At 36.8% G+C, this 23,354-nt stretch overlaps 1 protein-coding gene across 1 annotated transcript; it reads left to right on the top strand.

The window, feature by feature from the left end:
* Nucleotides 1-3,714: 3,714 nt before the first annotated feature.
* On the top strand, nucleotides 3,715-5,552 carry LOC23687915. The gene is made up of 3 exons (XM_011494934.2): nucleotides 3,715-4,546; nucleotides 4,605-4,806; nucleotides 4,870-5,552. The coding sequence occupies exons 1-3, from the start codon at nucleotides 3,741-3,743 to the stop codon at nucleotides 5,098-5,100; spliced, it is 1,239 nt and encodes a 412-aa protein (XP_011493236.1). The 5' UTR covers nucleotides 3,715-3,740; the 3' UTR covers nucleotides 5,101-5,552.
* The last annotated feature ends 17,802 nt before the right edge of the window (nucleotides 5,553-23,354 follow it).

The following is a 23,354-nucleotide window of genomic DNA, read 5'->3' as shown; positions in this document are numbered from 1 at the left end:
CAGGATCTTTTCGTAATGGAAATTTCTTTGACTTCCCTGGGCATAGAGTTTCATCGTACTTGCCACATAATATACGAATGTGAAAATGGCAACTTTGGCAATGCAAGCTCTCAGGTAATAACTATGGAAGTGCTCATTGAACACTAAGCTGAGAAGCAGGCTCTGTCCCAGTGAGGATGTAATGCCAAGAAGAAGAATAAGAAGACTAGCATGGGCTGCATACATCAATAGTATGCCATTTAAAGGACTCTGTGGTTCGGAAGCAAATAGTAAGTAAAGGTTTTCAGCTTCAGTTGTCAAATTTCATAAATATTATGGCAGATATTGAACCGGCATACATGTTCTACAACCAAAATGGATTATCGCGTCAACATGGTATTGATCGATTATCAAAGCAAGGGGAAATTAAAAAATTACGTCCATTGTTTCTAAGTCAATCTAAATCCTCCCCATGTACACTATCACGCTTTTTCCCACATGCACTGTCGCACTTTCATACACCTCTACTCCCCTAAATGATTGACGTAATTTTTGAACGTTCCCCTAAACTTTTACTTTGTCTTAAACTTTGCTAAAGGAGATTTAAAACATTAAATGTGATTCCCAATCTGTTTCAAATATGGACGTATAAAAAATAAAAGTTTTTAAACCAAAGCTATGAGTTTCTGTTACATAGTTTTCGAACGGTACATCATCCTTATGATTCGTATGAAATCACTCATTCATGTTTTAATGCAATATTATGCACTATTGTGGACATTAGAACCAAATTCAGCCACTTAATTCGATCAAAATACTGAAAATGAAAATTGGTAGTCTACAACGAACATCGACCGGGTAAGTGCCGGCACCAGCACAATTGTGCTGGTCCCACTTTGTCCCTCCAGAAATATTTGCTGTGTGAATCAATTCTCATTTGGTCTTCACCATTTCAAAGAATGACTCTTTCACTCTCGATTCGTATCTGTGCATACCTAGAAATAACGAATAGTTGAAAAGTTGCGACAGATAAAACTTTTTCAATTCTTACGATGTTTGTTTACTTTTTGTTTACCCTGAGCTGGTGTTTTCTAAACACGATGTAAACAAAAGCTGTTGTGCTTGATTACAAGTATCAATGATAATTCAATAATCGAAATCGAAAAAGTTTAGTAAAACAATGATTTATTGGCTGAAATAGTCATTCGATGTCAAGGGTGCCTAATAGCACAATTGTGCTGGTTCGTCCCGAAAGGGATATAACATTTAGAAACTCATCGATCATACTCTAAAAAAAAATATCCTGGTAAAAAAAAATTTATTTTCGTGTAATCTGTTAATTCATTTTAATTTATACATATATATATACATATAATATTTATACATATACATAATATTTATACATAGAATATACATAATACTAATGAATACATGAAAACGACTTGTTTAATTCACGCAAGGCCCTTAACAATAAAATCAGCAACAAACTGCGGTCCCCGTAATAATTTACACCGAAAAAAAAAAAATTTTTTTTTCTACTAAATGTGAAAATTGTGACATGTTTGAAATGTCATAACTTTTTTGTTTATTGGTTTACCATCACCAAATTTTTATGGTAGATAGCTAATATAATGGACCGTTTTTCCTCAAAAAATTACGTTGGTATTCCGATAGGGTTTTGAGATATTTGAATTTTTTGTATCAAAAATTATGTTTTTAATGCAAAAAAAAAATTTTTACTGTGTGTATTTTTTTTTTGAATCTTTATTTAGTTGTCTAACTTTGTTTCTTTAGTTGTCTAACAATCGAACGAACCGTTTTTGCTGTGCAGCTTTTTGAATATTTTTGAACCATTTTCACATACACCCTTTTGAAAAGTTAGTCGTGACTCAACTTGAAGATTTGATATCGGAAAATGACGATTTAGATGGAACTGGAAAACTGTGCAAAGTTTCAGCTCAATAGAAAAAAATGAATTAAAAAATTTACCAAATTTTGGTGCTGTTGCTTGGAATCACTCAGATACTGAATTTGATCTAATTTTAACAGATGCTGACTTAAGGATTTCGGAAGGGATTTTTTTGTCAAAACATATCAAATTACCCGTCTTCGCTTCAACATAAACGTGTAATATGCTTCAGTGAAGTGAAATATAAATTTTAAATATTTAGCTTTACTTGTGAAAATTGCGCAAGCGGGGTAAAACCGACCACTGTTGATGGGGTAAAACCGCCACCCCTAATTTATACCAAATAAAATGTCGAAACCATTTTAAAAGTTGTAACTACGTTGTACATTACTATTTAAGTAAAATAAAATCAATTTTGTAAAAAAAACAAACCAAATCAGCATATTTTTCCAAAATATGGGTATCTTAAGGTAATGATAAGTATATATCTCAGTTTTTTGACCGAATTAACCTTAAACATTATTCAATATCCACGTTAATCAATATAGAAATAATAAAACAATATGCTCTTTAGAATAACAGGGAACTGATATATTTTTTCGCAAAATTTTGAACGAAAATCGAGGTGATCGCTTTTACCCCGTGGGTGGGCGGTTTTACCCCGTCGCTAGAAAAAATCGTGATAAGAAATCACTTTTTCAAGCTTCATGAAATAAATATTTTTTTACGAATACAACACCTGTGATATTTTTTGATCATGCCCAAGGCTTCAAAAAACGACATGCTGCGTCGAAGAAGTATCTATTGATTCTTGATTTTGACATATGAATTTAATTGCTTGGGCGGGCGCTCTTACCCCGTCTTCCCCTATCTCCCCACCATTAAATCAAAATTAGTCTCAAAAGGTTATGCATTCGGGGTAATGGCGTTCAGGGTAGTGACCCATTCGGGGTAATGGCTTTCGGGGTAATGGCGTTCGGGGTAATGACATTCGGGGTAGTGGCGTTCGGGGTAGTGTCATAGAGTCTAAAAGTCATATATGTATTCATTAACTTTCTCGGTAGATTTTCTAAAATATTCATCCCTATTCTTGCTTACGTTCGAATGCTTTTTCGATCGAAAGTCGCTTCGCATTCCCGTTTACGCCAGCAAAACCAAGAAAGCCATGGATTTGAACGAATAGGATTCGATCGAAAGTTGAATCCGCCGTAAATAAGAATGAAGGTGATTATTAGTTACAGTGACAGTGAAAGAATTGTAAAAAAAAATGTTGACCCGCTTACAAGCCAATTCATGACATGAAGACAGAAGATAGAAGATAGAAGATAGAAGCTAGAAGCTAGAAACTAGAAACTAGAAGCTAGAAACTAGAAGCTAGAAGCTAGAAGCTAGAAGCTAGAAGAAGAGGATAGAATATAGAAGATGATAGTGAGATCCGCAGTGAGCGACATTAGGAGCATGCACGAAATAAGGTAGCATCGTGGTACCATACAAAAACACAGTTCACGTTTGGTAAGTATTAAAACATCGACTTAACAATGGTACTCTACCGAAAATGATAGCATTACATTAGAAATTTTTACCCCATTGAATTCAAGTATCCAACTTTGAAATATTCAAAATATTCCCACGATTCAATGATCTGTCCAGTTTATCGTTTATGTTGCCTTGCAACGCTGTAGCCATATGGACATTATGTACAATTTGACTATTTCCGGACCCGCCTTCGCAAGAAAACTTTTTATGCAAAATTATCGGTTATCTCTCTAGTTATAAAATGACACGTGTCGTTGAATCCCTTCGAACATTCCGGTTCTATTCACTGGTATCAGTGCTGAAGTTTGTGGCAAACATGAAGGTTCTTGATCTGCTTCGGAAACTATATTTTTACTGGAGTGACTTCCGGTTCGGGGTGAAGTCCTTTTTCTCCACAAATTGTTACCAATTTCGAGATGTTATGATGGTTGGAGCAGGATTTTTTGGCGAAAAAGATGTACCATTGTGGAAGTACTGTTGCATGTTGATGTATCGACTATTGGGGTATTACCAACTCGTGATGGCTGTTGCAAAAACAGGACTCAGTATTTGCGAAGGAGACAATTTTCTGGATATATTGGGGTCATTGTTGGTATCGCTATTTATGTTGGCAGTTGAGTTCAAAGTATTCATGTTCAAACACTATCGTCAAAGTATTCGACAGATTCAGAGCTTTTTCGATGGCCGTTATGGCCATTCAGGTGACTATCGTTTCGACATTCGTATGTACCGGAGAGCGAATAGCGTTACTTGGAAAGCTTTCCTGGCTATGTATCTGCTTATCTGTTGCGATCAAGTGCTGATATGGATTCCGAATTCCGCACAGGAACGTATGTTCGGTATACCAACACGATTCGCCGACTATGGATCTCGGATATCTAAGACGATGCAGGGAATGTATTTGTGCTCCTTGGCGTATTTCTGGGGCTGTCGATATTTCTGTTGCTCATCCATAGTCATGCCTTTACTCGTCAAGCTGAGAGCAGATCTTGCGATTGTTCAGCATGGATTTGAAATGATCCGCATAAACACGGATTCCAGATGGGAATCGAATGCACTGCTGTGGGGATATCTTAAGAAATTGTTTAATAGAACAGTTAAGCAGCATTTCCGAATTTTGAGGTATTTTTTATGATATTTCCAAAAAACTGGTAATTAATAATTAGGCATATATTTTAAGACACGTAAATCTGATGCAACCAGCAGTGAACAACACCTATGCAACGGTCTACTACAGTAACATGGGGCTCGTGGCGTTGGCTGTATTTTTAGCAATTCAAAGTGGAATGACATTTATGTCCTTCTGCTTGATTATCACTGCTATTGGGTTCATGGTGGAATGCTACTCATGGTGCTTTCTGATTGGCTTGATTCAAGATACTGTAAAACTGAGAGACTTTTAGTATCTCACATAGCTAATTTCATGCACTCATTCCTATTTTCAGATGATGGAGATCTCATCAACGGCATCTCAGCTGGCTTTTCTGCCACCACATTCGCCAAAACATCATTCGGAATACGTTCAGTGGCGAACGTCACTCATGATAGTTCAACTCAATGCATCGCAAATGGACTGGTTCCGGTGTGGAAACATTTTCTTTATCTCGACCGAACGGTTTGGAGAATTGTGCATGATAGTGTACCGTTTTGCTGCGTTTCTTATGAAATTTGCTTGAACATGCTAAAGAAGTAGACAAAATAGTTCTTGATTTTAAATTAAATTACTCATTACGCGTGGTAAAGATGGTGAATTTATGACTAAAATTATGAAAAAAAAATCACGTGCTCAGGTGGGATTCGAAATCACGACTCTTGTATGCTAGACGAGTGATTTAACAACTAAGCTACTTTGTAACCCAATAACACATAATGTTTCAAAATCTCAATCGATTTCTATTATTTTTGGAGTAAAATTTCTTTTGAATAGCATTTGAATGTTATGAAGATTTAGAGTTCAAAATCTCATAAAGAAATGTTTGCCACACTGTACTCTATTGTCAGTTTCCAGTCCAATCTTGGCTCGAAAAGATGATTCTTAATTTACTTCATGATGGAGTCTGATTCTCTACAGAGTGTTCTTTCACAGTCATTAAATGAGAACTTTTGTTGTCCACAGATCATTTTTGCATTCGCGTATTATGTAGCTAATACTTCCATTCCATTTCCAAAATTACCGAATTGGCGAAGAAAGGTCTAGGGTAAAAACTGAGGAAGGTCTAGGGTAAAAACTGAGGAAGAATACTAAACTGAGGACCAGGTTCTGTCCCAGTTGTAACCTGATGCCATAAAGAAAAAGACCAAACTTAACTTTTGTTATACTTTTCGGATTTTGTTCTACAAACAAAAAATAAGCACTTGCTCGTTCGATGCAACATAATATCACCTCACCGCCCTAAAGGAGGAAACGAATTCCGCAAAAGCACCGCTATGGAAGTGCAATGTCGGCGATTCTCGTTCGCTATTCCGAACAACACATTTAATATGGCTTTAGTAGCGGAAAGGTAAAGTACCTACCCACCTACCAAAGAAGTTTCATGTTACAGATAAATATTTGCTTCATTCAAACAACCGGGTTTCGAACCAGGTTGTAAGACTCAACGTGATTCAATGAACAAACGGATCCATCCGTGAGGAGCTGATCGGGCTTCTTAGTCTGATTCGACTTACCGAAAGACTGGCTCGCTTGTTGTGAGATTACTATGTAGCTTCGCGAAATCATCGATCAACAAGAGCCAGTCTAATCCATATCTACCTGTTACTTCTGTAGCGCATTATGGGCGATCAGACGGCAAAAAATCGACAAAATGATTTGTTCAGAAAGGTTTATCTTGATCATTATTCCATAGTAAACACTTCTATATTCCTGGAATATCAGAGTAAAATCTTTTGTAGTTTTGTTGATACAGTATGTCAAAGAAAGAATTTATTAGAAAAATAAAGAATGCAAACACAATCCAAACACAATGTTTTATATAAATCTTTTTACACCGTTTGAATGCTTATTTAAAAAGCTATGTAAATGTAAAGACTACATTGAAAAACTGTTGTATTATTTTTTTCTCATCGAAACCACATATTTCATAATTGTCATAATGTCTCAGGCTCAAATTATCATATTCGTATCATCAAACTCATAAGCGTAACACAAGCCAGCAAAAATATGTTTGACCGCCAGATTATATGAAAACCGCCCATAGTGCAGCAAAATGGGAAGCAAAACTGTTCCAACTATTGCTGTGCTAGTCTGGCTGGCTGATTGAACCCCTGAATGGTTGATTGGTCAAACACTATCGATTCCTTCCTCACTAAGCAAAAGGGCAAACATAAACTGTGCCAATTTGAAACTGCCTGTCGATGGCTGGAGGTGCATTCTGTGTTTTTTTTCTTGAACTTGAAAAATTTGATTCGTAGGTGTTGCTAGTCGCGCTACAAATTGTTGATTTTCTTCCGAAATCGCAGCACTTGAAAAAGTGTCGGCGAAAAAATAATTATGAGGGTGTTGTATAGGTTTGAGTCTCCTCAAGTTGGGACGAGAGATCTATCTTCCCCGAAGTGAAGATATTATCATGCTTCGACTTCGTTTTCAAAGAAAAATGTAGTAATTTAGTAGCATTACCATCGAATCCGTGTTTATGGATGTGGTTTAAAAATGTTTTTCTCTGTTCTCGTAGATTTTTCAAAACAATCGCTGTCGGTGAGTACGGAGGTCATAATAATCTCGCATAACTTGTGATCTCGCCCTAAATGCCATTGGTAACCGAGTGTGTAGCTCCTTGTTTCTAAGCAAATGAATGGCCCAGGATGAAAACTATAACCACTGGGAGATAAAGGAGGATCTTTTCTTCATCGTAGCATTGTTGTTGAATAATATATAAATCCATTAGTTTGCTCGGTAACAACAAGCTACACACTCGGTTACCAATGGCTTTTAGGGCGAGATCACAGGTTATGCGAGTAATGATCGTTTTGAGTAAAATTGAAGAGTAATGTTTCCGAAGTCGTCGTGCTTAACTCCCCTCTATAACTGATAACCTGGACTTCGACACCATATTCTAATTTGTAAACTAATATTCTGCCTTATGTTAAGATCAGGTCTAATATGCTGACGCTGGATCTTGCTATTTCGTAATCCGCACACGCACTACATCCATTCATACGTCCATCAACCGAGAGATATGCTGCCAAGAAAAAAAATTGTTTCCCCTTGGATCCAAAGTAGAGCTCATCATCATCACATCACCATAGTAAGTGAGTCAGTCAGTCAGTCTGCAGTGTGCCAAAAGTATTCATTTACTCATCATGTATTATGAAGCCAATCATTACGCAAAGCCCAACATGACGGAAAGCCGCATCTCAGCCAGAGCACCGGTTTGATGTCGTCGTCTCTTGGTGGAGAAGCGCATCTTCGACGAAAAAGCATCACCCCAAAACAGCGCGACCACCATTGATCAGTGCAACCGCAAGCAAATCCGCCGCCGTGGTACAGCGAGGGAACCCGAAGCAAGGCAGAAAATCACGTCGCACAGTGGCCCAAAGCTAACTAAATGTTAAATGAATTTTTTGAGCTATTTCATGGTTTTTTATTTTATATCTTTAGTATAAAATAGCTATTCTTCAAAGTTTTAGATCAATTGGTTTTTATTTCAATTTTTAACACATCAGCCGCGCTGTTGTATTTTGTACAACAATGTTAAAAAAAAAAACTTTTTTTTAATTTCTTTATTAGTATCATTCCAAACATTACATTCATTTTTTATATCTAGGTGTTCTGTGTTATTAGACAACACTATCATCCTAATTTGGTAAAACAAATTTAAGATTTTATTAACATTTTGTTAACAACATATAACATTTCATTTGCCGTAGCAGTTCAGATTTTTTACAGGTGAGTTGATTTCACCTGCTTATAAGAAAAAAAAAACGCTTAAAATATACTTAACCTAACCTAACCTAACCTAAACATATAATGCATTAATCGTGGCAATAGAAGATTGTAACGATTTTTGCCTAAAATTATTTATTATTTTATTTGACATTTGTTCCAATGTTTCAACATTGGATATTCTATGTAACTCATCGGTACTATACCAGGGAGAAAGCCTCATTTTCAAAATTTTGTTTTGAATTCTCTGCAGAGCTTTCTTCCTGGTATTACAACAGCTAGTCCATATTGGTACAGCATACAATATGGCTGGCCTGAAAATTTGTTTGAATATCAAAAGCTTGTTCTTAAGACAAAGTTTTGATTTTCTATTAATAAGGGGATAGAGACATTTTACATATTTGTTACATTTGGCTTGAATGCCCTCAATGTGATTTTTGAAAGTTAAATTCTTATCAAGCATGAGCCCTAGATACTTAACTTCATCTGACCAATTTATTGGAATCCCTCTCATCGTGACAACATGTCTACTTGAAGGTTTCAAATAAAGAGCTTTTGGTTTATGTGGGAATATTATTAGTTGAGTTTTGGAAGCATTAGGAGAAATCTTCTATTTTTGCAAGTATGAAGAAAAAATATCCAAACTTTTTTGCAATCGACTACAGATGACACGCAGGCTTCGTCCTTTGGCGGAGAGGCCTGTGTCATCCGCAAACAAAGATTTTTGACATCCCTGAGGTAACTCAGGTAAGTCAGATGTGAAAATATTGTATAATATTGGTCCCAAATTGCTGCCTTGAGGAACACCAGCTCTTACAGGAAGTCTTTCAGATCTGGAGTTCTGATAATTAACCTGAAGTGTACGATTTGACAGATAACTTTGAATTATTCTAACAATGTATGTTGGAAAATTAAAGTTTTTTAATTTTACAATCAAACCTTCATGCCAAACACTGTCGAATACTTTTTCTATGTCTAGAAGAGCAAGACCAGTAGAATAGCCTTCAGATTTGTTGGAACGGATCAAATTTGTTACACGTAAAGTTGATGAGTGGTCGAATGTCCATGGCGGAATTCGAACTGTTCATTGGCAAAAATTGAATTTTCGTTGATGTGGGCCATCATTCTGTTCAAAATAACCTTTTCAAAAAGTTTACTGATGGAGGAAAGCAAACTGATTGGACGATAGCTAGAAGCTTCTGCAGGATTTTTGTCTGGTTTTAAAATTGGAACAACCTTAGCATTTTTCCATTTGTCAGGAAAATATGCTAATTGAAAACATTTGTTAAATATATCAACTAAAAATGATAAGCTACTTTCTGGAAGTTTCTTGATGAGGATGTAGAAAATTCCATCATCGCCAGGAGTTTTTTCAAAAATTGCGCCATTTGCCAAACAAGAAATACGTAAATTGAAAGTGGTTCCGAATAGTCATGTACCAACGACGATTTAAACATAGGACAGTTAAAGTTAGACCAAACACTAGACAAAAAACGACAAAATAATCTCCCCTGAGGCAGACACAATCCCCGTGTCGAAACGTTGGGTTGAAACAAAACTCGTTTTAATCATTCCAAGACTGCTTAGCCGTAAATTCCACAATTAAAATATACAGTCGACTGCTCCACAAAAATACGTTTTATATATATTCCAGTCGGCTCGTAAATAATTGAAAGTGGAGCTGATAGGATTTAGAATCGCTTCTTGGGATATTTGAAATGTAACAGGGACATGCTCAGAATCAAAATCTGCATGAGTAATCAGTTGGCTACAAAGATGACTAGAGTTGGTTAAGACCAAATCAGTCGTAGATGGATTTCTAGAAGAGGAAAACATGTAGGGCTGTCAGGGTATTGAATTGAGAAATATCCTGAAGAGCACTAATCAAATAAAATTCTGCCGTTGGAATTACTTTGAGAATTATTCCATGACCGATGTTTGGCATTAAAGTCACCAATGACAAAAATTTTTGACTTATTGCGAGTCAATTTTCGCAAGTCAGTTTGGAGCAAATTAACTTGCTGTACAGAGCATTGAAAAGGCAAATAGGCAGCTATGAAAGTATATTTACCAAACTGTGTTTCAACAGAAACGCCTAAAGTTTCAAAAACTTTAGTTTCAAATGATGAAAACAGTTGATGTTTTTTACGCCTATGAATGATGATTGCAACTCCCCCACATGCCCCATCAAGTCGATTATTACGATAAACAAAAAAGTTAGGATCTCTTTTGAGTTTAGATTCAGGTTTTAAATACGTTTCGGTAATAACTGCTATATGCACGTTATTAACCGTAAGAAAATTAAACAGCTCGTCCTCTTTACCATTCAGAGAACGAGCATTCCAATTTAAAATATTTAAATTATTATTTGGATCCATTAGAAAAACGTAATCCAATAACAATTTGATTTGTAAATTTTACACCTACTTGGACTGCTTCAGTCATAGTGGTGGCTTTGAACATTGCATCAATCATTAGATTCAATTGTTCAGTTAGAAAATTAAAATCAGAAGCAGACATGTCATGAGATTTCCCATTAGAATTTCCGGTAGACGAAGAAGCGGAATTACCTGTGGCGGTAGGGTTTTTTCCATTTGATTTGAAACAAGTAGAATGGGTACCCATGGATCGAACAGGGGAGGAGTTCAAATTTCCTGCTACGATATCGGCAAAGGATTTACCGTGGGTAGATACATTCGAAATTGAAAGATTCGAACGGCTACCCGACGGATTAAGACTAGTTATGATCTTCCTGATGGGTATGATTCATGATCAAGCGATCGTTAACTGAAAAATGAGCATTGTTCGATACTCTACCAGGCAAATTGCGGAAACGACCGTTATCGTAACGGATATTATCTTTCATCTGCCTGGCACGAGCCTCAATGACCCTTTTGCGTGAAGGGCATTCTCAAAAGTTAGCTTTATGAGGGCCCTTGCAATTGGCGCATTCAAACTTTCTGGTATCTTCTTTCACAGGACAGACGTCCTTAGCGTGAGAAGAACCTCCGCAAATCATGCATTTAGCATCCATGCGACAATTTTTTGTACCATGACCCCACTTTTGGCACCGACGGCACTGAGTGGGGTTCCGGTAATTTCCTCCAGGTTTCTGGAAATATTCCCATGTCACACGGACATCGAACATAAGTTTTGCTTTTTCTAAAGCTTTAATATTATTTAGTTCTTTTTTGTTAAAGTGAACTAAATAATATTCTTGAGAAAGCCCTTTCCGAACAATGCCAGATTGAATTCTGTTTTTCATAATGATTACTTGGACTGGGGAAAATCCAAGTAAATCATTTATTCCATTTTTGATCTCTTCAGGTGACTTATAGTCACTTGAGAGACCTTTCAAGACAACTTTGAACAAACGTTCAGTTTTGTCGTCAAAAGTAAAAAAAAATGTGCTTCTTCTCTTCAAGATGTCTGAGAAGAAGTTCACGATCTTTAAGAGTTTCCGGCAAAACGCGACAGTCTCCTTTCTTTGCGATTTGGAAGGAAACCTTGATTCCCCTAATGGAGTTCAAGATCTCCTGCCTAAATCCCCCAAATTCGGAACAACTGATCACGATAGGCGGCACTCTTTGCTTCCTCACTTGAATCAAAGAGCCTAGGCTAGAGGCTGTTCCGATTTGGTGTTCGGAAAATTTGTCTAGAGCATCGAACTGATTGCTCATTTCGATACAATCATTCATTTCACCTATGGAAGAAAGTTCGCATTCCGGGGAAGCGTCCTTTCTTCCATTCTTGCCACGTGTAGTGACAGTTTTAAAACCCACTTTTTTGGAAGGAAGTAGTGAATTCAGAGATTCACCCTTCCTTTTGTTGGTTGTTGATACCATGTTTAGTTAATAAACGAAATAAGACGTGACCTTCGAGAGGTTTTTTCCCAAGACGGTGTCCAAGAAGGATTACCACCGCTAGCTTTCGCCAACGGGTCCAACGAAAAATCGAAGGCACGGGTCCAAACAAGGATCGTAAAGGGATCAATAGTAGAAAAAATAGTACTGAAAAGTACTGTTTAAGTAGCACTGAAAAGTACTGATTTATTGCTTTAGGTAGTTTTCAAGAAAACTTCCAAGAGCAGAGAGAATTCGTGTACGCACAGCACAAAGGTACGATGCGCACTGATGTTGAAAAAAAAAAAAAAAACGTTTTTCGTTCACAACAGCAGCGTGGTGGTTCTGACGATGGCAAACCGCGCGACGACTGGAAGGTTAAGGACTGTTTATTTTATAAAGTGGACACCTTGTGCATGCTGTAGCTTTTTAATTTATCAATGAATTTTCAATCGGTTTCTGTACATCGTTCGACTAGTATTGTACAATGTTGTAATAATAAAATATTATCCAAAATGATTTAATTGCACGCGAATATGGAACAACGTTAAGAACGGTCGATTTTTGGAGGTTTTTAAAAATCAATGATTGTTAGAAATTGGCTGGAAAATTCGACAATCAGTATTTTTTATTTACAAAAAAGCAACATCAATCAGAAGCCTGATGGAAAAAATCAATTTATATTTGGAGGAACAGTTTTACAGATATAATAATAGTAGTTTACGGAACAAGTTGCAGAATGATGATTTTTACAGCACGAGTTGTAAATTTATCCTACGAGGCTTGCCGAGTAGGATAACTACGACGAGTGCTGTAAAAATCGAGTTCTGCAACGAGTTACGTACAACATTTTTTGCAATTTCGTAGAAGACCACTTGAGGCTATCAGAAATTATTTCGGAATGCATTCACCATTATTTTACAATTTCTGAGAAATTATTGTGTTAAGATTCATTACGCAACTTGAAACAGTTGCGTAATGAGAAAGCGTTGCGTAATGAATCATTACAACACTAGTTTCAGTTAGGTAATGACTATTCCCGCACTGTATACTTCAGTGCAGGAAAGTAGGCCGTTTCATGACAGATTAGCGTGATGGAAAACAGCCTATTACGATGAGAAATTGCAAAAAATCATTTTCCCCGTATGTTAAAAAAATGAATTTGAAGGCAACTGATATGAGTGGATTTTTTGGTTAAAAGTACAGGGGATAGGCAAAATGATTGAGATAGGCAAAATTTTGTCTAAATTCAAATGCTTATTACTTTATGAAAAATTGATAAAATGGTATGCATCCGGAAGCAGTCGACGGAAAATTTGGTCTCATTTCAGGAACTTGCTTGGTCATGCATATTGGCCGCTGGACACCGGAGATGTTCCGGATTTTCCGAGGTCATGTCCAAATGTCATTTTTTCTGTCGCTTGTATTTTTGTGCAGTGTAAGGTTGGATAGATGTTTACAATTCTCCTAGAAACTAGAACTAATAGGAAGTTCAATACCGCTGGACGCATTAAGATTGGTTGGAAATCTTCAGAAATATGACCATTTCCGTAAAACTGGTTCCGGAAAACATGGTCAGTCATGTTTGTATTTCCAATCATGTAAATATTATCCGGAGCTATATCCAAGTGGGCATCAAACTTAAAAATGATGTTTCTAGCAGCCTATTCAGAACCATTCCATGCACATATCACTCTATAGTAGGTACCAGATGCCCTGGGGGAAGTGGCCAACTAGGAACATATCTGGAACCATATCAATATGGGCATCAAACTTCATGATTTTCAAAAGGTTATGCTTTTCGAAGCATTTCAAGCACCACCGGCTACCATGACGACTTTATAGTAGGTTCTAGGTGCCCCCGAGAATGTGGCAAATTCGAAACATGCCCGAAAACTCATCACTATGGGTATAAACATCAAGATTTAGAAGCATTTACAGAGCAGCTTATTTATATGACCACTGTATAGTAGGTTCCATGGGCCCTTGGGGATGTGGTCAGGTTCCGAATTGGCCACATCTCTAGGAACCCCTAGAATCTACTATACAGTGTTTATTACATCTTGTGATTCTGAAAATGCTATACATCCTCCAAATCATATGGATCCTACTATTCTTGGTAGAAGGTTATTCTAAACAGGTGAACGGACATTTTCTAAATTGGCCACATCCCTTGGGGCACCTAGAACCTACTATAAAGTGGTCATGGTAGCCGGTGGTGCTTGAAAGGCTTCGGAAAGCATAACCTTTGAAAATCATGAAGTTTGATGCCCTTATTGATATAGTTCCAGATATGTTCCTAATTGGCCACTTCCCCCAGGGCATCTGGAACCTACTATAGAGTGGTCTGTGCATGTAATGGTTTCGAATATGCTGCAAGGAACTTGGTTTTGAAGGTTGATGCCCACTTGGTATAGCTCCGGATAATATTTACACGATAGGAAATACGAACATGACTGACCATGTTTTCCGGAACCAGTTTTACGGAAATGGTCATATTTCTGAAGATTTCCAACTAATCTGAATGTGTCCGGCGGCATTGAACTTCCTATTAGTTCTAGTTTCTAGGAGAATTGTAAACATCTATCCAACCTTACACCGTACAAAAATACAAGCGACAGAAAAAATGACATTTGGACATGACCTCGGAAAATCCGGAACATCTCCGTTGTCCAGTGGCCAATCTGCATGACCAAGCGAGTTCCTGAAATGAGACCAAATTTGCCGTCGACTGCTTCTGGATGCATCCAATTTCATAATTTTTTCGCAAAGTTATAAGCATTTGAATTTAGGTAAAATTTTGCCTATCTCAATCATTTTGCCTATCCCCTGTATGTCCTGACGGAAGTGCTAATATAGTATTAACATTGAAGATAACTTACGCCTCCATAGAGCTACTTATTTAGTCCCTACGTCACATTTACGCGAAATAGAAAAACAATTGCTTTATTTTTAGAAGACTTTTCAAGCACAATGACAATCATCAAAATTGGCAACACTGCTGTAATAAAATCGATTTAATTTTCCACATATTATTTTCATAGTATGTTATTCTGAGATTACCAATTGAAATATTCGGAGAAAAACGTTTACAATTTGCTATAGATCGATAAAAATGCGTACATGATTTTGAAAGTATGAGACTTTTTAGTGAAACTACCATAAAGAGTAAAATGTATGCCTAATACTGCGGTTTAAACTCACGATTTAGCTCTCGTTTGTACAAATATAGTTTCTTAAGTAATCTAAACTAGCTTTGAGCATGCTTTTTACTTTTCTCTTTTGCTGGGAGTGAAAGGATGGTATCAGCAAATTTGAGCATAAATGGATAAGCCACTAATATTACCCATCGTCAGTGGATGGTGGAATATAATTCATTTTTTTAGAGCTACACCTTTGGTAGAATAGTAAAGGATACAAACATACAATTTCTTTATAAAAATGAGGATTTTTGTTTTGCGAAAAATAACGTTAAACTTTAAAAATCAGCTTTTCCTAAGAGTTTTTGGAAAAACTATTTAGCTCTTCAACCAAAAGCATTTTCTAAGATTTTATATTTTCATAGCACTTTAGAATAAAAGTTGAACGATGCACAGAAAACCAATTACAATTTTATCAATCAATAAATAAATATAGCATACACAAAGTGTCCACTTTATATTTTGTGAACTATAGACATGTCAGACAAAATCTAACCTTTTGATTTTTTTTAAAGTGCATGGTAGAGACGTACAAATTGAAAAAAAAAAAACTACGCGCTCATGCAGGGATTGAATCCTGAGAAAATTGAGAGAATCTCTCACGTATCGCTCTCTGTAATTATCATAACATGCTGCACATTATGAGAGACCGTTTATCGTATACTGCTACAAATTTGATCAGATTGGGGGAATAGTAGTGCATGATAAAACCCCTCTAAACATGCTCCAAACCTGGGGGACACTATTGCTATTGGAAGTTCGTGGATTGTTTATCGTGCCAGTAAAGAAAAACACCTATCCCCAACGGTAAACAAGCGAGAAAAATGGATTTTATCATCACTCTCTCTTAGGGGTTCTCACTCGCTGCTTCCATTTATCTGACTTGTTACACCTTGCGATTAGGGTTACATATTTCTCAGGAGCACATAAATGTACTGAAGAGCCTCCAACCAAACCGTCTCTCAGCTCATCGGAATCATAGTGTGCTGCGCTTGCTGGAGGCTCACGAAAATTCTAAAAGCGCGCGCTAGGTGATGTGCTCCCGGGGAGACTCGTCTCATGCGCTGTTCGGCGTTACGGCTCACCATCGGTATCCAAGTTGTGAAACAACTGCTTAGTAACGAAGAGCCTCTACAACTATTTTCGCTTCATTATGCAGGTGTCTAGATGGTCTACATGATATGGTTGAAGACTCGCGATCCAAGAGTTACAATTTCGAACCCCATTGAAAACTTTTGTAATCACTTCAATTATTGCGCTGAATTTTAAATAGCACATGTGACGGAGCGCATGAGACCGCAGTGAGACACATTTCAAGAAAAATGAGGCGCACCAAAAAAGGTCTCACAATGTACAGCGCTCCCGTGCGCTCGCAAGCAATGAGGCTCCTTGCACCTAAGGCTACAGCACGTGCACAGTAACTCTACTTGCGATACAATGACGATCGTGGACCACAACAGATGGGATGTTTTTCTTTGCTTGCTTTGATCGTGCTTCATACTCAAATGAGAGCGAATTCTGCAATGCCTGCGCTCATGTGAGATTTGAGTCCATTTTCATTGTATGCCAAGCGAGGGCTTTGATCGAGTAACCTGAGTTACTTGATTACTCAATAAACTTACAAGTTTCGTATTCATATCTCAACAGTTCGCGCAGATCTTTTTCGTATTGCATATCCAGCTTTCCCAATAAATGTTATTACCAAGAAGATAGTTTACCGAACAATTCTATATTAAGTGTATACATACTTGATATGCATACCTATTTAGAAAACACTCTTAAATGATCATCAACCCTTCAATATGTTTCAAATGCTCCATAGTATTCGATGTACTATGGCTTTATTTGCATATATTTGCGCCAAGATGTGAAAATTCATAGCTTTGTTACACATTGAATCAGTCCATCAGATCATCGGACTTGTTTTAAGATCGCATATTTTTATCATCATAAGCAGCTGCCATATAAATTCAAAAGCAACAGAAAGCTTGCCAAAATTGTGTTCTATAAATCGGTGTGCAAATAAAAATATATAAAAATTTCCATAAAAATGCCTTCAAGAATAATGTTTTTTTTTTAATTGAAATATGTTTCTTATCTGTAATAATAAGCAGAGCTATCGTGTTTAATGATGCGACGAAGTTACAGTCGAAGAATGTAAGTGAACAGTTTCAAGATCAACTTGTGGAGTTCATCGAGTTACTTGAGTGGTCGAAAACAAATGTTCAACAAGAAAGTTATGGCTCAAATGTTCAACCACCTGCACCCAATCAAGAAATGTCTTCTTCCGTGGAAATTGCCGAGGCCAACACTGCGCTACAACCGCAATCTGGTAGATCCGCTGATGAGCAGCAAGAATATAGGTACAACGATTTCATGTGTTGCAGTTAAATCACTGGTCCAGGTGATTTTACAGACGCAACCCAGATGACTTCCGAGATGGCAGACAATCCAAGCAGCTACACCAAAGCAATCAAGCGATCCGATCGAGACCGGTGGATAACTGCAATGCGAGAGGAGATTCAAACGTTGGCTGAAAAAGAAACCTGGGAGTTGACTGATTTACCGAATGGAGTCGACTTCGAGGTTTATTACCCTGTCGTACGTTTCTCGACTTTTTATCTGATGTCCCTGGCAGCTCGACATGACCTAGTTTTCGATCAGGATGCGGGATGCAGTAACCGCTTTTCTACATGGAAAATTGGCAGTTGAAGTCATTTTTATGGAGCAGCCTGAAGGTTTTAGTCAAGATCCAAGGGAGGTACCGTTTTGTCTCAAATTCCGAACAGACTCATATTCCGAACACTCGGGTTTTCTATGGTGATTTGGTTGAAATGTTTCGCTGAAATATGTCACCAAATAACGTGGAAACGGCAGTCACTTGCAATTCAATTTTGACGTCTCCAATACAATTTATACCGCGGGAGTAGTGATGATTCTCTAGTTTGAGACCAGTAGAACAAGCTCAGATCAATTTATTTGCGAAATTATTCATTTGAGTGCGATTTATTCGTGCTGTTCGGAATATGAATCATATGATCGGCATTTGAATCAAAATGTTGTTCCATACTTTCACGTTAAAACAATACTAAAACTAATTAAATCAACATTATTATTGATACACTCAACAGCTAACAGTTAGAATTTGCGAAGAAATCAAAATTTACACAAATATCAGCCAATTTATGCCAATCAGATGCATTTGAAGTCACTGTTGGCCTTAAGTGTTCGGAATATGAGTCAAAACGGTACTCCATAGGGCTGTTGTTAAATATACCTATCGTTCTATGGTGAGTTGCAATCTTGGTGGCAATGATGATGTCGCGCTACACGATGAGTGTTCATCTGCAACAACCAGGCAGCTCATTCTATTGCCATGATGAATGCGTTATATGTTTAGGTTAAGTTAGGTTAAGTAAATTAAAAACTTTTTTTTTAACTCTCTTATAAGCAGGTGAAATCAACTCACCTGTAAAAAATCTGAACTGCTATGGCAAATGAAATGTAATATGTCGTTAACAAAATGTGTTTAACCAAATTAGGATGATATTGTTTCTAATAATACAGAACACCTACATATATGAAATGAATGTAATGTTTGGAATGATACTATTAAAGAAATTAAGGAAAAAAAGATTACATAGCTCACCAACCCATCCCAAGGTGGATCGTGCTGAGTTGTTGAGTTGAAGGAGAGCGAAAGAAGGAAGGCACAAAAGTCTGGTTTGACAGCTCTGCAAATCATAGGTTATTATTATTTTTCCGTTATTGGATGTTCTTGGATGGCTTGGTTGATCGATGTAAAATTTTGTTTTAAAAGCAGCTCCACATATTTTGCAACATGTTGCCGTGTACAATAGAAGACAACATAACTATTTTAATTAAAATGAGTTTGAGTTATAATTAGTACATAAACAAAAGGGGGAGAACGTTTATGCTGGTTGTGCATTACGAAAAAAGCTCATAACTTAAAGCAATGCTCGTTGTTGGTTCATGTCGGAGGATTAACATGTTCGGCTTAACGAATTCTATTTACAATATCGAATAACAACACATGCAATCAAACTAGTATGGGATTACAATAGACTTTTGATATTTTCAATTCTGAATCACCGCAAAAAAACACAAATATTTATAGAGAATCAAAAATCTCCTGAGAGGGATGATGTAGTGGAGGCTCATTCTTATTAAACGTGTCGTTCAATTATGAGGATAAATTAAAATGTTTATTGTTCCATGCATACTAATTTATTACAATAACTTGTAAATCTTGGTACAGCATAATCACAAAAAATCGTGATGCAATTCTTCTGGATATTTTTAAAGGATTTGACCAAAAACTGTACTACGACTCTACTAGAAATTCTTCGGGAATTCTTCAGAAAATGACTCTGGATTATTTTTTTCGGAAATACTTCTGGGATTCTCAAGAGAATACCTCTGGTATTCTTCCGGAAAGCACCTGAGTTGCTTGCGGAAATCTTTTTAGAATACTTTCGAGGATGCTTCCGTGAATCTTTCTGAAATTATTCTGGATATTTTTCGTGAGATTATTAGGTCAATATCCTTGAAATACTTCTTAGATTCTTCCAAAAATCCTGTAGGAATTCCTCCGGATATCTTTCTAGCATTCTTTCAGAAAACCTTTTGGGATTCTTTCGGAAATCATTCTAAGGATCCTTCAAATCTTTTCTACTAGATTTTTTCGAGGATTCCTGCAGAAATTCTTCCTGAATTAGTATCCAGGAGCATCCTGATTTTTGCAAGAAAACTGTTCGAGTATCCCCCTAGGATTCTTTCTGAAATTCTTCTGAATGGGGTTATTTCTTTCTGATACGAGTAACTGACACTGAAGAAGACTGCAAGTGGTATTCGAAATACGCGTATCTATCAAAGATAAGCATTTGGGGCTGAATTAAAAGGTACAAGGTATTCACATCTATTTTCAAGTTTCTCTATTGAGATTCAGCTCTGAGGATTCGAATACATTGAAGAGGATTTTGAATGTTTTTTTACAGTGATATCTAAAATAATCCCAGAAATTATTTCGCAAGAATCCCTGAAAGATTTAAAGAAAATTCACAGATATACAGAAGATTTCATTACAATTTTCCAGAATATTTACGATGTCCAGAAGAACTCCAGAAAGATTTACGGAATAATTGCAAATGGAATTTTCAGAACCATTCAAAAATAACATTCAGAAGATTCTCAGAAAAAGAAATCAGAAATAAAAGAATCTCATAGGTATTTTTTTAATGTTCCAGGGGCTCTCCGGAAGTTTTCTTGAGGGATTTGAACTCAAGTGGGATTTTCAGAAAACTCCGTCAAAGATTTTAGAAAATTTTCAAAAAAAATCACTTATTAATCACGAAAAAAATCAAGAACACTTCCTTCCAGTAGAATCACAGAGTTTTTTTTTCCACAGAATCTTAGAAAAAAAAAAAATCCCAAGAATCACGAAGGAATTTCTGGAAAAATTCCGGATATGTAAAATTATCCCAGACAGGTTTCTCGAAACAATAAATCATAATTTCTGTAAGAATATAAGAAGGATTTTTTAAAGAGTGATAGGAGTATTTTCAAAAAATATCAGAGGAATTTTCGGTTAAATTCAGAAAAATTTTCTGAAAGAGATTTCCATAAAAAAAGATTTTAAAAAATCCCCGAGAGACATCTGGAAGTTTCTCAACAGGACTTTCGGAAGTATTCCAGTATAAGTGCAACATCATTTCCTCCCCCTTCCCCACATTGGTCTGCATTCTGATGTGGCAGGCGCCATTGTTGCCTAAAAATAAAAGATCACCTGCACTTATACACTGAGGGTGTCTGTTAGTCCCAAACAGTCATTCGGTTGGTTGCTTTGTGTAAGTGCAGCTGATCTGGCGATACTGGAGTAGCATCCACGGGCGACCAATCAAGCTCAAGCTCAAGGAAGAAAGTGAAGTCAAAGAATAGATTTATTCTTTATTATAGACTCAGGCGGTTTTCCGAGAGTATTCCAGATGAATAGGAATAATCAAAGACATTTTCCTGAAAGAATCGATTTCGAACCCAGTCAACATTTCGGTTGGTATATTTTTCGCTATACATCATTATATATGAATCAAATCACTCGTATTAAATGCATGAAAACGCTATATTCACACCAAAGTGGAGGCCATATACGTACTTCCCACGACTTTTTCAGACTTTCCATGGTCAGCAATACGATGCCACAAAATTCCGATAAAAATGAAAAAGTCCAGTGAGACTCGAACACCGGACCTTTGGGTCCCTAAACCGGTACCATACCACTACACCACAGACCTCTACATGAACAAGGTGTGATTATTTGCCAACATATTTTTTTGACATATTTTGCGATTCTGATTTTTGACGTATGAATATGAGATTTTTGGCGCACATCCTTATACGATACGTGGTTCACTGGGAAGAAGTTTCAAAGAGATTTACAGAAGAACTACTTAAGGATCTCGGGGAAAATATTGGATGGATTTAAATAATAATTTTGGATGGATTTCCAGAAGAAATCCCGAGGAATTTTGTGAGAATCCCCGAACCCAGAAGAAACTTAGATTTTTAAAATAGATTTCATTCCTCAGGAAATCATTTCGGCAGAATTCCAGGGAAAATTTACGAAAGAATCCTGAGAGGATATGGAAAACCCAAGGGCAATTTCCGGGATAATCCGATAGGAAGCCTGAAGGAGGTTATTGGAAGAATCACAGAGTGATCAGAGAAATAACTACATATAATAATGTTAGAAAGGTTTATGAAAGAATCTCAGTGGATTTTTAAGAAGTCCTCTGGCACCACAACTAATACATTAACATTTTTGTAACATATAGCATATATACGTAACGTACATGAAAGTTACATAACAGATGAGCAATGCTCAATACATAATTACAAATTGCGGCGAGCCGAGTGATTTGTACGCCATCCGGTTTGGAGGTGGATTGACGGTATCGAAGTGGATTAAAAACAATTATAGGAGAGCGTGTGGAAAATAATTATGAACTGCGCAGAATTATCATTGCTGCGCACTTCTAAAAGTATTTGATTTTTAAGATTAATACTTTTGCAATATTTTTTCACACAACGTGTGATAATACTAGAACGACTATGGTCATCAGTTGATTTTCCCATACAAGTTTGTTTTCAATCACAATTGTTATTTCTTTCCGTGCACTTGCTCGGGAAATGAATCTGGTCATGGTGCAACAACCGCACTAAATTCGATGAATCCTAAGCAACAACAATTGTTGGCGTTATCCGTCAAATTTTTGAGCCATTTTGGTGAATATAACAACACATCGCATGTAAGGAGCGAAACAAGACAGCATATATTCTCCAGCCGGTTATCGTCCGGAGTGGTTTCACGCCCTGCACACTTGTTGTAAAAAAAAAAGCAACGAATAAAAAACGAAAAAAATACGAAAATACGCAGAACCGATGAAAGAAGGATGCAGCTACGAAACAGAAGCTTAGACACTTAAATGCCCCCCTTTCATTTCGTGCTAAAACTGAAGAATTCTATCAGGAGGTCTAGAACAATTTTTCTATTTTTGAAGGAAATATACATTGTAGGGCAGGGCTGCCCAACGTACGGCCCGTGGGCCGCATTCGGCCCGCGACCTCATTTTGTGCGGCCCGCGGATGGTTCGAAGATTCTTCTCGTTGGCCCGTTGAATATTCTACCAACCCGAAATTAGAACATACTAAACCTAATTAATTTTTAATTTAGTTTCAACCTAACATTTTGGTATAGTAATTATTTATATTGTTTTGTTTATAAACCTTCTTAGATACTAAATTTATTCAAATTCTAAATCTAAAATTATGAGTGTTAAACAATGTTTCTACCATGGCTTCGTTCGACATTCATTCATTTGTCCTTGAACATTTGATCCCTGGCGGGATTATAAGAAAGGCAGGATTTATTTCAAAATCTTGAACAGGATTTTTAAGAATTCTCGACACGACTTTTACAGATAACATTG

This window comes from Aedes aegypti, chromosome 2 (assembly GCF_002204515.2).
Source record: "Aedes aegypti strain LVP_AGWG chromosome 2, AaegL5.0 Primary Assembly, whole genome shotgun sequence".
Lineage (NCBI taxonomy): Eukaryota > Metazoa > Arthropoda > Insecta > Diptera > Culicidae > Aedes > Aedes aegypti.
This window is presented reverse-complemented; position numbering and strand designations above follow the sequence as displayed.